Source organism: Monodelphis domestica, chromosome 1 (genome assembly GCF_027887165.1).
Source record: "Monodelphis domestica isolate mMonDom1 chromosome 1, mMonDom1.pri, whole genome shotgun sequence".
NCBI classification, from domain to species: domain Eukaryota; kingdom Metazoa; phylum Chordata; class Mammalia; order Didelphimorphia; family Didelphidae; genus Monodelphis; species Monodelphis domestica.
The window spans coordinates 170,988,917-171,002,154 of record NC_077227.1 but is presented as its reverse complement, the minus strand read 5'-3'; the positions used below and the strand labels follow the sequence as shown (position 1 = coordinate 171,002,154).

Genomic DNA, 13,238 nt, shown 5'->3' with positions numbered 1-13,238 from the left:
TAAAAACAAAAATAACAATGTTTAGCATATAGATTTTTCAGATACCTTTGCAAAAGTTACTAGGTCCCACAATGACCACTGTCCCACGGGTTGAGAAGTATTGATTTAAATAAAGAATGAACCAAGAAAGGGCAATAAACCAACTATGAATGTAGACATTAAAATTAGGTATAATATGTGTTCACAAAACCTGTGTGAAGTTATTCAGAGAATGAATTAAATTTAAAATTCAGGTACAGTTTTGAAAAATTGCACATGTCCCTGAGAGTCGCTTCCAAATAATCGTTATAAAGGAAAGAAGGGTAAGGCAACATGGTATAGTGTGGAAGGATTCAGCCTTAAAGTCAGAGAGTCTTACTTTCAAGTCCCGTCACTAATACCTACTAGTTCTGTGGCCCAGGAAAAGTCACTTAACTTCTCAATGCTCTAGGCTACTCTGTGAGTGCCAGAGAAAGTGCCATATTATATTGGTAGGAGAAGTTCCCTGAAATAGTTCCTTATACCAATGAATTGAGATTAAGTCCCTCTCCCTAATCTATCCCAACTTTTTAAAGGGGGTTAAAGGCAAGAAGTTACAGTGGAAAGAACACTAAGTCCGGAGACAAAAGACCTAAGTTCATAACCCACTTAGTACCAATGTAAACCTAGGCAAATAAATTAATCTTCCCTGGCCTCAGTTTCCTCATGTGTAAAAGTGAGGATGCTTGGTTAGAAGGTACCTAAGGTCCATTCTGGTTCTACATTCTATGGTCTTAATGATCTGATAAACCTAAGGTGCTCATCATGTATGATAACAACCATCAGGATTGTCTTGAATAATAACCTAAAATGATGTTACAGTCTCGTTCTGCATTTAATCTCTAAATCTTTAGAGTTAAAATGAAACTTATAGCACATCAAATATATATCCATTTTGGAGATGAGGAAACATGACCTTGGTCACTTAGCCATTGAGTATCTAAAATTGGATTAAATTCTTTGCCAGGAGAAAGTTCTCTAACAATTGGGCATGTCTCATACTCTGATCATACATATCTCATCTGTTCCTGTGCTACCTGCTCCTAGTGGATGAAAAAGTCTTGATAGAATTTTTATTATTTTTTTAAAAGGCCAAAAACCACTATAAACAATTATTCCATGGTTTGGCATAATTTTCAGGTAACATACCTTGTTTTTCATTTGTTCTGTGATCTTAATGGCCAATGAGCCAAAGTGGTACACCACTTGTGATAGATAAGAGCCATCAAGACAGTTGAATAATAACCAGGAAGGATATTGTAACCTCAGACTCAGGTCTTGCTGACTCCAAACCAAGTTTTCTGTCAACTGCACTATCTTGCTGTCTCAATTGTCTTTGGAGTATGGTTTCCTAGGGAGCACTTAGCTAATTGTGCATTTGAGTCATTATCCCACCACAGTGATGAAACACTATCTAAAGGGATTTCTAAAATCTCAGCAAGTACATTTGTACATCCAATCTGTTTGATAGCTTCAAATTATGTGTTTAAATTTTTTTCTTGAAACTTATGATATTACTGAACAGCTTCTTCATTGCCACTTTCATTTCTTTATTCCTGAATGTATAGATGACAGGATTCATAAAAGGGGTTATAAGTGCATCAAAGATGGCAAGAAACTTATCTATTGGTAATGTGGGGAATGGCCATACATAGACAATGATGCATGGACCAAAGAAAAAGATCACAACCGTGATGTGAGCTGACAGGGTAGAAAGGGCCTTGGATGAACCACCTGAAGAATGTTTACGAACAGTGACCAAGATGAAGATGTAGGAGATAATCAAAATGAAGAAAGTGCCTATGGAGATGAAGCCACTGTTAGCAGTGACCAAGAACTCCAGTCTGTAAGTATCCATGCAGGCAAGTTTGATGAACCTAGGAAAATCACAATAAAAACTATCCACTTTGTTAGGACCACAAAAAGGTAAATTTACAACGAAAGCCAACTGCAGCATAGAATGTATAAAGCCAATAATCCAAGATGCCATCAAAAGCAAAATGCACCTTCTCAGTCTCATAATGGTCAGGTAGTGAAGAGGTTTACATATTGCAATGAATCGATCAAAGGCCATAACTATGAGAAGCACCATCTCAGTACCCCCAACAGTATGAATAAAGAACATCTGAGTAATGCAGCCATTCCAAGAGATGACTTTGCGCTTCCTGAAAAGATCAGAAATCATCTTAGGGGTTGCAATACTGCAAACACAGGTGTCAATGAAAGAAAGGTTAGCCAACAGAAAGTACATGGGTGAGTGTAATCGAGCATCTGAGACGACTGTCAGTACAATGAGGAGGTTTCCCAGCATGCTTGCCACATAAAATACTGAAAAGAACAGAAACAGAAGAACTTGAATCTCCTGAGAACTTGCGAGTCCCAACAAAACAAACTCATACACCACAGACTCATTTGATCCATCCATTAACTCAGTTAGCAGAGTAGATTCTGGAATTTACCTGAAGAAAATAGTAAGAAGAAAAAAATATTGGGATAAAATGTAGACAGCTTGAGTGGATAGGGACTCAAATTTTTAAGATACCATATTGCTTTATTATTTTATATGGGTGGATAATTATGCCCAAAACAGGATCATAGATTTAGAACTGGAAGAAACCTTAGAATCCAGAGTCTATTTCCCTCATTTAACAGATGAGAAACTAAGGCTGAGAAATGTTGAATAACTTAACTTGATTCAAACTCACGTCTTTTTCATTCCAAGTCCAACATTTTATTTACCGCATTGTCTAGCTTTATTACTGATACTAAACTTAAAATATTCCAACAGAAGCCATATCTTTGCCTGGAATGTACTTCCTCTTCATCTCCACCTCTCAAAACTCTTTATCTTCCTTCAAAGCTCTCCTCTGCCTTAAACTCTGTGAAACTTTTCCTGACCCATTTTTCCCTCCCCCATCTCCAGTAAGTGCTCTCAGAGGACTTTATTATCTCTCTCCTTCTTTTATCCTGAATAAAGTGAGAAAAGCTTTGTAAAGGACTTAATAAATCTTAAAATATTATGTATGCAATGCCAGATTCTTCATCATCATTACTTGCCTATTTGCATACATACTGGATCCCACTAATAAAATATAAATTCTCTAAAGTTTTTGTTTTGTATTTTTACCCCCAGATTATTGTACATAATATGCTCTTAACTTATTTTTAGATTTAGCACTATATCTAATTTCTTGATGCTTCCTGGTAGCATTTATAATAGGACAAATTCTTGTAGGACTTCAGTGTACAATTTCAAGTTAAGGTTGGGTCTCTATGAACATTCCAGCAGATACTAGATACAATGTGAGAAACTGAGAAATTTAGCAGTAACAAAATACAACATAGGAGTGTATTGTAAAGAGCAGTTTGTGGCTGTTTGAAATTTCACTAATTGCCAGAACTATTTAGCAATCCAGAATGTGTCTGTGAAATTCAAGTTTTTTATTTTGACCCAAGTCATATATGTCTCCATAAAATGCTTCATAGAAGAGAAACTCATGAGTGAAAAAGGAATGAGATGAAGAAAGCAAAAAAAAAAAAAGAGGGTGCATAATTAAGGAAAAAAATAGGTATTCAGGAGAATGGGAAATGCATAATGCATTCGTCAATATTAGGAGAACCAACCAAAGGTAGCACAGGAAATCTTGAGGAGGGAAGGACACTACAATGTGGACTTCTACTGATTTTCTGTACACACACACACACACACACACACACACACACACACACACACACACAAATAAAAGTTTCTAATTCATTTATAGAATCATCCCCAAACTGCTAGTGTCATTTAATTTTCATATGCAGAATGCTAAGTATCATCTATTCCACAACACTGTTACACTACTCTGATGCTATAAAGATGTTGCTTGTGTATTCCCAAAACATTGTATGCTAATAAAACTCTTTAGCAGGACAGATGGGTGACATAACGGATAAAGTGCCAGGAATGGAGTTAGGAGAACCTGGGTTCAAATTTGGCCTCAGATACTTCTTATCTGTGTGATCCTAGACAAGTTACTTATACCATTTGACTAGTCGTTGCCATACAGTCTTAGAGTTGTTACTAACACAGAAAGTTAGGGTTAGAAAAAGAAAAGAAATTCTTTGTGATGAAAAAAAAAAAACTCCCTCAAATGGTCATTCAGGTCTAATTGAGTAATGTCAGTTAAAAGGAACTCTCTACAACCATTACAATTTTGGATAATTTTCAAAGCTCTAAGTTCTTCACTATGCTGAAATAAAAACTTCCTATTTCCAGAATGCTTAGCTTATTCATCTCTCCTTATGAACTCTGTTTTCTATTGTTCTCCATTATTTTGGTTGTTCTCTGGATCTTCCTCAACCTTACCAATTATTTGTTAAATATATCAAGCAAAATGACATACAACATGATTCTAAAATGGATCTGACAAATGACAGTCTAAAAGAATTATTGCCTTGTATTTGCACTTCACGTTCCTATTTATCCATTTCATAATTGTGTGATCATCTACTCATGTAATCCTGGTAGTACAGTGAAGACATTCTGTATCTAAGAGAGTTAGCATACTCTGCTCTAGGTTCCTGTTGAAGTTGTTCACAACTAAAGGATTATGAAAGCTATCATTTTAGAAGTTGGAAGAGCCCTAGATATCATTTTAGAGGACAATTCAGACAATAGACTGACTACTGCCTGAGGAACAACATGGGTAAATTTGGAAAGGCTCATTACCTGTAACCTGGATATGAGCTGATAATTTATGTTCTACACATATAGTTAAAGTCATTCAAAGTATTATTTTAAAATGATTCCTGATAGATTTAGAGCTGGAAGAGACTTTAAAGGCCAACTTGTCCAAACCTTCATTTAACAGATGAATGGAAACGGGTGTGGAGAGAATAAGAAATTTTCCCATGATCACACAGGTGGAAAAAGGCAGATTCTGGAATTCAAAACTAGGTCCTTTGACAACAGAACCATCACTCATTCTACTGCAACATGCTACCTCCTATCTTTCCATGCTCAGAGTTGAAATGATGCAGTAAATTATCAACTACGGTAATATTCAGAGAGTTCTTAGCACAGTGACTAATATAATATAGGTTCTCCCTTTCCGTTGCCTTTTCCTTCAGCAGTTTATAAAAATGATACTAGACTCCATGGAGATAGTTTCCCATAGCAAAGCAGGCAGTTTTTACCACTGGGACTCTCAGAAAATTACAAAATAGGTAATATTTGCTTTTCAGGTTCTCCAGTCTCCTAATATCCTCCTCTTCTTCCTGCCATCTATCTTCCCTGTTCTTCAAGTACCCAATGATCTCATATATTGTCCTACCTAAGTTCCTACATCCCATCTAGCCCTAAACGCCTTCAAATCATCCCTCTGTCTTAGCCATTCAAAATGCCTATATTCTCTGTAAGACAGATCAATGTAGAAGGAAAACAATTAAAATAATCTATGCAAATGTGTGACTACCTAGCATTTAATGTTCATAGATGCAGAGAGCCAGAGCTAGACAGAACCTCAATCTAGTTTAATCCCCCTCATTTTACTGATGAGCAAACACACACATTACCCAGTGTCACATAGTATTGTACTATCTTGACTATATTTGTAGGCACTACTTGCTTAATCCTCATAGGAAGTCTTATAGAGTAGCAGGAAATTCTTAGAGTTTTTGCCTTCTCTAGACCAATGCCACTATCCCTTAGCACTGAGTTATCATTGCATACCAGGAGAATAGGGATCCCTTCTTGATTCCCCAATTATGATTGGTTATTAATTCCAACTTTAGGATTTAGAATTAGAGGGAGATCTAGAGATCATCTAGTCAATTTCCTCCTCATTTCTTAAATGATGAAACCAAGAAGCTTAAAAGCAAAATGATCTGCTCAAGGTCATACAACTACTATGTGATAGAGCTAGAATTAGAACACAGGTTTTTTAACTCCAAAACTGATGGAGACAGGCAGCGGACAGTATAGGAACAAGATCCTCATACTCTGCAATCTTGCATTGTTAGGACTAGTTAAACTGCAGCATTATTCAAGCATAAATTTTAAGCATTAATCATTAGTACTGATTCAGTAGTACACTGTACTGGATCATCAGCTAGGTGCCTAAGCTGTTTCATTAATTACTCATATTATTCTATATTTACTCTAGTACAGAACTGTAAGATATAATTAACTACATATACTGGTCCACCAATGTACTGCATCTCCCCTGTTCCCCCCCCCCAAGTATTCTCATTTCAGAAAAGCAAGACCTATCCCACGTTGACAAATGATGACAAGGTGGACAATGAGTGAACAAAGATCCTGTGCACTGGGGACTCTGAAATTCCAGAAGAATCTCCCAGACCTGCTCATGCTCCTTATTCCCTACAATGTACATGTCAAACCCCAAAACACACCTGAATTTGGTCATGCCCATTTTCCAGGGTTTTCAGGAAAGCTGAAGATTTCTCTGAAACTGGAAATGACAAGCTCCCAGTGCCTAATAAATAAGCCAACCCTGAACCCACAGACAGCAGAACTGACACTCCTTTCCTGGGGAGCCACTATTCCAACAACTCCAGAGAGGCTATTCTACTAGCGCCTAGGCTTGTCCATCATCTCTAAGGCTACCTCATTAGCCTCCAGACTATTCCACCCAGCTATTAGGCTATATACCACCATGAACTTCTTCTTCAAATAAAATTATTTTCTTCTAGATTGAATTGAACTTGGGGTGAGACCCTGCTACAAACTTCGGTGTGTTTCTCCTACAACAAAGCCAGTATACTTTCTACTATGCTGCATTGTCTCCAAATCACATGTAGTCAAGTTTCCCTAATAGAATCAATGACCACGTTCTACCTAATATTACCAAGTCACTTATAATTCTGATCAGTCTTCTCTAAGCTCTGGAGATGGCTCTACCCAAGCCCTGAATGGGAGCCATCAAATATGTAAAGCAATGGCTTTCAAGGAGATGTCATACTCACCTTTGAAATGACCTGAACATGCATTTCCCCTTTACCTGGTGAACCAATTTACTTGGTTGCTTGTGAGAAACTGATTTACCTGACCAAGGAGCATAAGAAATGCAGTCCCAAAAGGAGAAAAAAGAGGAAGCTAAGGTGATAGAGTGTATCACAATTTTAGGTGGCATCATCATGATAATTGATATAGTAGTGAAATCTGATGTAGAAGACTTAAGAGTTCAGGAAAGATGGAAGATAAATCTGTAAATTAAAATTTTATTATACCATTTTTTGTGTCAATGTGGAACAGTAGGAAGAGTGATTTTGGGAAAGCCACTTTTGAAATGACTTTGGAATCAGATGACCTGGGCTAAAATCCTGCCTCTGTCACTCACTTTCTGTGTGACCTTGAACAAGTGAATTACCCTTTCTGGCCTTCATAGTCCTCCTTTGTAAAATGAAGAGAATGGTCTAAATAACCTGCAAAGACTTTCCCACTTTTAAAACTCTAAATCTATAATCTTATGATCCATGACAACTAGTGAGGGATATGAGAGAAAAAGAGTGGGAAAATACAGAAACAGAAAACAAGAAAGAAGATAAAAATGACATGCCATTCCCTGCACCTTGGAATAGCCTTCTCCACCACTTCCATCTGCCATATCCACCCTCATTTTTCAAGGCCCAATTCAAATAGACTTCCTCTATGAAAACTTCCCAAATCTTAGTCCTTTACTTTTATCTATTGCCCCTAGAAATGTATTTCAATAGGCAGAGATATAGAGGATCTGGTCCCCAGATAAATTGGAACTCAACTTTTTAAAAAACCAGCCCTTCTATTACATCCTCAAAATAGTGCAATTTCTCTTCTCCTTGAACACATCATCTGTTCAGGAATACAATTCCTTACAATGTTATCCATTCCACTTTCTGACAGTTCCATTTAAAATTAATTTCTTTTTTAATATTGAGTTCCAACCTACCTGGAGTTCAAGGCCTTCCACATCTCTGCCTTTTGGTGCCATTAACTTCCATTGGCACTTAGATACCACCATCAACTTATATTCTGCCTCGCCCTTTAAATCTTCTTTGACTTGCCCTCTCCACTATTTTCAGAAGAATGATCTTATCGTTCTCAATTTCTTTTATGATTTCATCCGAATCTGTCCTTTGCAACATGTCTACAATCCTTGAACCACATTTCTTCAGGTACATGCCTTATTCCATTTTAGATTACAAATTCCATAAGAAAAAGGAAAGGAATTTTTTCAATCCTGTTTCAAATGCCTCACACATAGTAAGTATTTAAAGGATGTTTGTGATATTGAATTGGGTCAAAATCTCTTCCTGTAACTTTCATCCATTTGAACTAGATCTTGCTCAAATAAATCAATGAAAAAGAGAGGAAGTAGACTGAGGGAAAGGAGGGAGGGGAAAAAAGTTGTAGATGACAAGTTTAGATTGTGTTTTCCTGATAATTCAAAAATATTGATTTCAAAAAAGCTACCTTCTCTGAACTCTGGCCTGAAGTAGCATCATCTTCCAAATGTCAAAGAAGTTCTGATTTCTTCACAGTCTGAATTGTTCAACAATCTCCACATTTTTTCATAAATAACTACATGCCATTTTCCCAAGTATAAACAGTACCTAATTAGCAGCCGTGAATGTTAGTGACCAAGTAATACTGTTGTAATTTGGGAATAGCCAGACTTTGATTGGATTGCTTTGGGAATTGTGTCTCTCAAGCACATTTTTCACCCCATGGGAAGAGAAAGGGACAAAATGGTGGAGGGAAAAAAAATCACTTCTATGAATTAGGTTTCATTGGATTGAGTTGGGAGTAGAGGACTATTTTTGATGTAAAAATAAGTCAAAATGATAATTCACATTAAAATTCCATTTTCAGGTATATCAAGTGCTTTATTTATGGTAACACTGAGAAATAATTAATGAAATTATTACCTCTCTTTTCCAGATAAGAAAACTAAAATGCAGGGAAATTAAGTGGCTTGCCTAGCATAGTATAGCTAGTAAAGATTCAAGCTAAGACTCAAACTCAGCTCTTATACCTGTATGACTAGTGTTATTTCTATTACTTTAGTTTGGAATGACTGAAAAGCAGAGATGGAAAAAAGTGGAGGTAAAAAGTATTTATATTCCTTTTAAAGAGGTTCTAAACTATATCTTTTCTTCAGAACAATTCAATAGTATTTATATATTGTAGGATTTTAGTTTAGCAAAAATTTTATATATAAAACAATCATATGTTCTATCTGTTTCTCCTCATTGTCTTTATGGTAGGTGAGCCTCTCCATTGAGCCTATCTCCTAACAATCACCTCTTTTAACATGGTAACATCTATCAAAATGCCAAATACAAGTGCTTCTGAGTAAATAATTAGTCACTAGTCTTGACTTCCAGACTTAAATGATGAAAAGAATCACAATAAGGAGTGATAGAAGGGAATTTCAGAAAGATGATGGAAAGCATGAGACTGCCTCACTCTCCAAAGTCCCCCACAACAATCCAAAATAATTTCACAGAAATAATGTAAAAAGCAACAAAAATGGAAGTGAATCAGGAGTGAAGCAGAACAGACTGATCACTTGGAAGAGGGGTCTCTGACATGTCTAGACTCTCCCTGGTGGTGCAACCACTGAATGAAACATGGAAGAATCAACAAGCCACAAGCCCTGGAGGCAGGTTGGTTGGCCTCACCTTACCTAGGAGTCTATATCTCTGTGACAAATACCAATAGAGTCAATGGACAGTAAGCCCTGGAAGCAGATGCATAAGAGAAGCCTTGGCTCCAGAGGTTCCTATTCACCTTCAGTGGCTGGGTTAAACACTGGAAAGTGAAGGACTTCAGGGGCCCAGGTATGCTATCTAGACACCAATGAGCAAAAAAGGAGCACACAGTAATGAGTACAGTTGTTGAGGACTGGGGCTCTGCTGGCTTTGGTCACCCACAGGAGAGTGGAGTCTCTAGCTTAGTGATGATGAACCTTTAAATATGGAGTGCTGGGCCCCACCCCCCAACCCAACAAAGTACATGCATGATATCTACTTATATGAATGATATGTAAAAAAAAAATCAAGGGGTGAAAGAGAGGGATGTCTTGAGAGAAAAGGGAAAGGAAGACAGAATGGGGTAAATTATATAACAGATGTGAAAAATCATCACAGAAAGGGAAGGATAAGGGTGGTCACAGGCAACACTTAATCTTTACTCTCATGTTAACTGGCTCAGAGAGGGAAAAACAAGTGGGGTATAGAATTCTATCGTACCCTACAGATAAGTAGAAGGGGAGTAAGACAAGGGAAGGAGTGTATCAGAAGGGAGAGGTATTTTGTGGGAGCGACAAAAAGAAAAATAGTGATGATGAGGAATAAGAGTGAAAGGAATAGAGCAGAATCTAAAGGGGATAATATGATGGAGGACAATACACAGTTAGTAAACATAATGCTGAATGTGAATGAGATGAACTCACCCATTAAACTGAAGTGGATAGCAGAGTAGATTAAAAACCAAAATCCTACATTATGTTATTTACAAGAAACACATTTCAGGTAGTGTGACACACAGATTCAAGGTAAAAGGCTAGAGCAAAATTTATTATGAGTCATCTAAAGTAAAAAAAATAATGCAAAAGTGGCAAATCATGATACCAGACAAAGTCAAATTAGAAATTGATCTGATTAAAAGAGATAGGGAATGAAATTATATTTTGCTAAAGGGTACTATAAACAATGAAGTAATATCAATACTAAACATTTATGTTCCAAATGGCATAGCATCTAGATTTCTAAAGGAAAAATTGAAGGAGCTCAAGGAGGAAATAGACAGTAAAACCATACTAGTGGGGGATCTCAACTTTCCCCTTTTAGAACTAGATAAATTGAACCAAAAATAAATAAAAAGAAGTAAGGGAAATGAATGAAATGCTAAAAAATTAGAATTAATATATGTCTGGAGAAAACTGAACAGGGAAAAAAAGGAATATACCTTCTTTTCAGAAATACATGGTACATATACAAAGATCAACCATGTACCAGGGCACAGAAATATTGCAAACAAATGCAGAAAAGCAAAAATAAAAAATGTCACTTTGTCAGGTCATAATGTGGTAAAAATTATAATTAATAAGGGTCCATTAAAAGACAAGTGTAAAATTAGTTGTAAACTAAATAATCTAATTCCTCAAAACAGTTGGGTCAAAGAAGAAATCATAGAAACAATTACAAACTTGATTAAAGAGAATGACAATGAGGAGACATTATATCAAAGTCTCTGGTATACAGCAAAAGCAATACTCAGGCGAAATTTTATAAATGCTGAGTGCAAGAAATTGAGAGGGCAGAGATCAATGAATTGGGCTTGCAATATAAAAAAATAAGAAAAAGAACAAATTAAAAATCCTCAGATAAAAACTAAATTGGAAATCCTAAAAATTAAAGGAGAAATTTATCAAATTGAAAGTAAAAGAACTATTGAACTAATAAATAAGACTAGGAACTGTTACTTTGAAAACAAAACAAATAAAATAAGTACTAGTCAATCTAATAAAAAAGGAAGAAAAACAAATTAACAGTATCAAAGATGAAAGGGGCAATCTCACCTCTAATGAAAAGGAAATTAAAGTCCTTATTAAGGACTATTTTGCCCAATTGCATGGCCATAAATATGACAATCTAGGTGAAATGGGTGAATATTTACAAAAAATATAAATTGCCTACATTAAAAAAGAGGAAATAGAATATTTAAATAATCCCATCTCCAAAAAAGAAATCGAATAAGCCATGAAGGAAATTCCTAAGAAAAAATCCCCAGGGCCAAATGGATTGACAAGTGAATTCGATCTAACATTTAAAGAACAACTAATCCCCATATTATACAAATTATTTGGCAAATTAAGTAAAAAAGGAGTCTTACCAAATTCTTTTTATGACACAAATATGGTATTGATTCCAAAGCCAGCCAGACTGAAAACAGAAGAAAAAAACTACAGACTAATCTCCTTAATGAACATAGATGCAAAAATCTTAAATAAAATACTAGCAAAAAGAGTACAGCAGATTATCATGAGTATTATTCACTATGACCAGGTGGGATTTATAACAGGGAAGCAAGGATGGTTTAGTATTAGGAAAATCAGCCATATAATTGACCATATCAACAATCAAACAACAGAAATCACATGATTATCTCAATAGATGCAGAAAAAGTCTCTGACAAAATATAACACCCATTAGTATTGAAAACACTAGAACATATAGGAATAGAAGGGCCCTTTCTCAAAATACTAAACAGTATATATTTAAAACAATCAGTAAGTATCATCTACAATGGGGACAAGTTAGAAGCCTTCCCAATAAGATCAGGAGTGAAGCAAGGATGCCTATTATGATCACTACTATTTAATAATGTACTAGAAATGCTAGCAGTAGCAATTAGAGAAGAAAAAGAAATTAAAGGGATTAAAGTAGGCAATGAGGAAACTAAACTATTACTCTTTGCTGATGATATGATAGTATACTTAAAGAATTCTAGAAAATCAACTAAAAAACTAGGGGAAATAATTAACAACATTAGCAAAGTTGCAGGGTACAAGATAAATCCACACAAATCATTAGCATTTCTGTAGATTTCCAACAAAATTCAGCAGCAGGAGTTAGAAAGAGAAACTGCATTTAAAATCACTCTAGAAAATATAAAATATTGAGAAATCTATCTGCCAAGACAGAGGCATTATATGAACACAATGACAAAACACTTTTCACACAATTGAAACTAGATCTAAATAATTAGAAAGACATTAATTGCTCATGGGTAGGATGAGCTAACTTAAAAATGATGATTCTACCCAAACTAATCTACTTATTCAGTGCCATATCTATCAAACTACCAAAAAACTCTTTTAGAGAATTAGAAAAAATTAAACCAAAGTTCATCTGGAAGAACAAGTAATTAAGAATATCAAGGGAAATGAGGAAAAAAATATGAAGGATGGAGGCCTAGCAGTATCAGATCTTAAACTGTACTATAAAGTAGTGGTCATTAAAACAATATGGTACTGGCTAAGTGACAGAAAGGTGGATCCATGGATTAAACTAGGGGTAAATGACCTCAGCAAGCTAGTGTTTGATAAACCCAAAGATCCCAGCTTTTAGGACAAGAACTTGCTACTTGACAAAAACTGCTGGGAAAATTTAAAAGCAGTATGGGAAAAATTAGGTTTAGATCAATATCTTACATCCTATACTAAGAT

General features: G+C 35.7%; 1 protein-coding gene across 1 annotated transcript; it reads right to left on the bottom strand.

Annotated features, from left to right (window-relative positions):
* Nucleotides 1-1,274: 1,274 nt before the first annotated feature.
* Nucleotides 1,275-2,570, bottom strand: LOC100028170 (olfactory receptor 4F6-like). Its single transcript, XM_007480106.3, has one exon. The coding sequence runs from the start codon at nt 2,441-2,443 to the stop codon at nt 1,505-1,507; it is 939 nt and encodes a 312-aa protein (XP_007480168.2). The 5' UTR covers nt 2,444-2,570; the 3' UTR covers nt 1,275-1,504.
* Nucleotides 2,571-13,238: the final 10,668 nt, after the last annotated feature.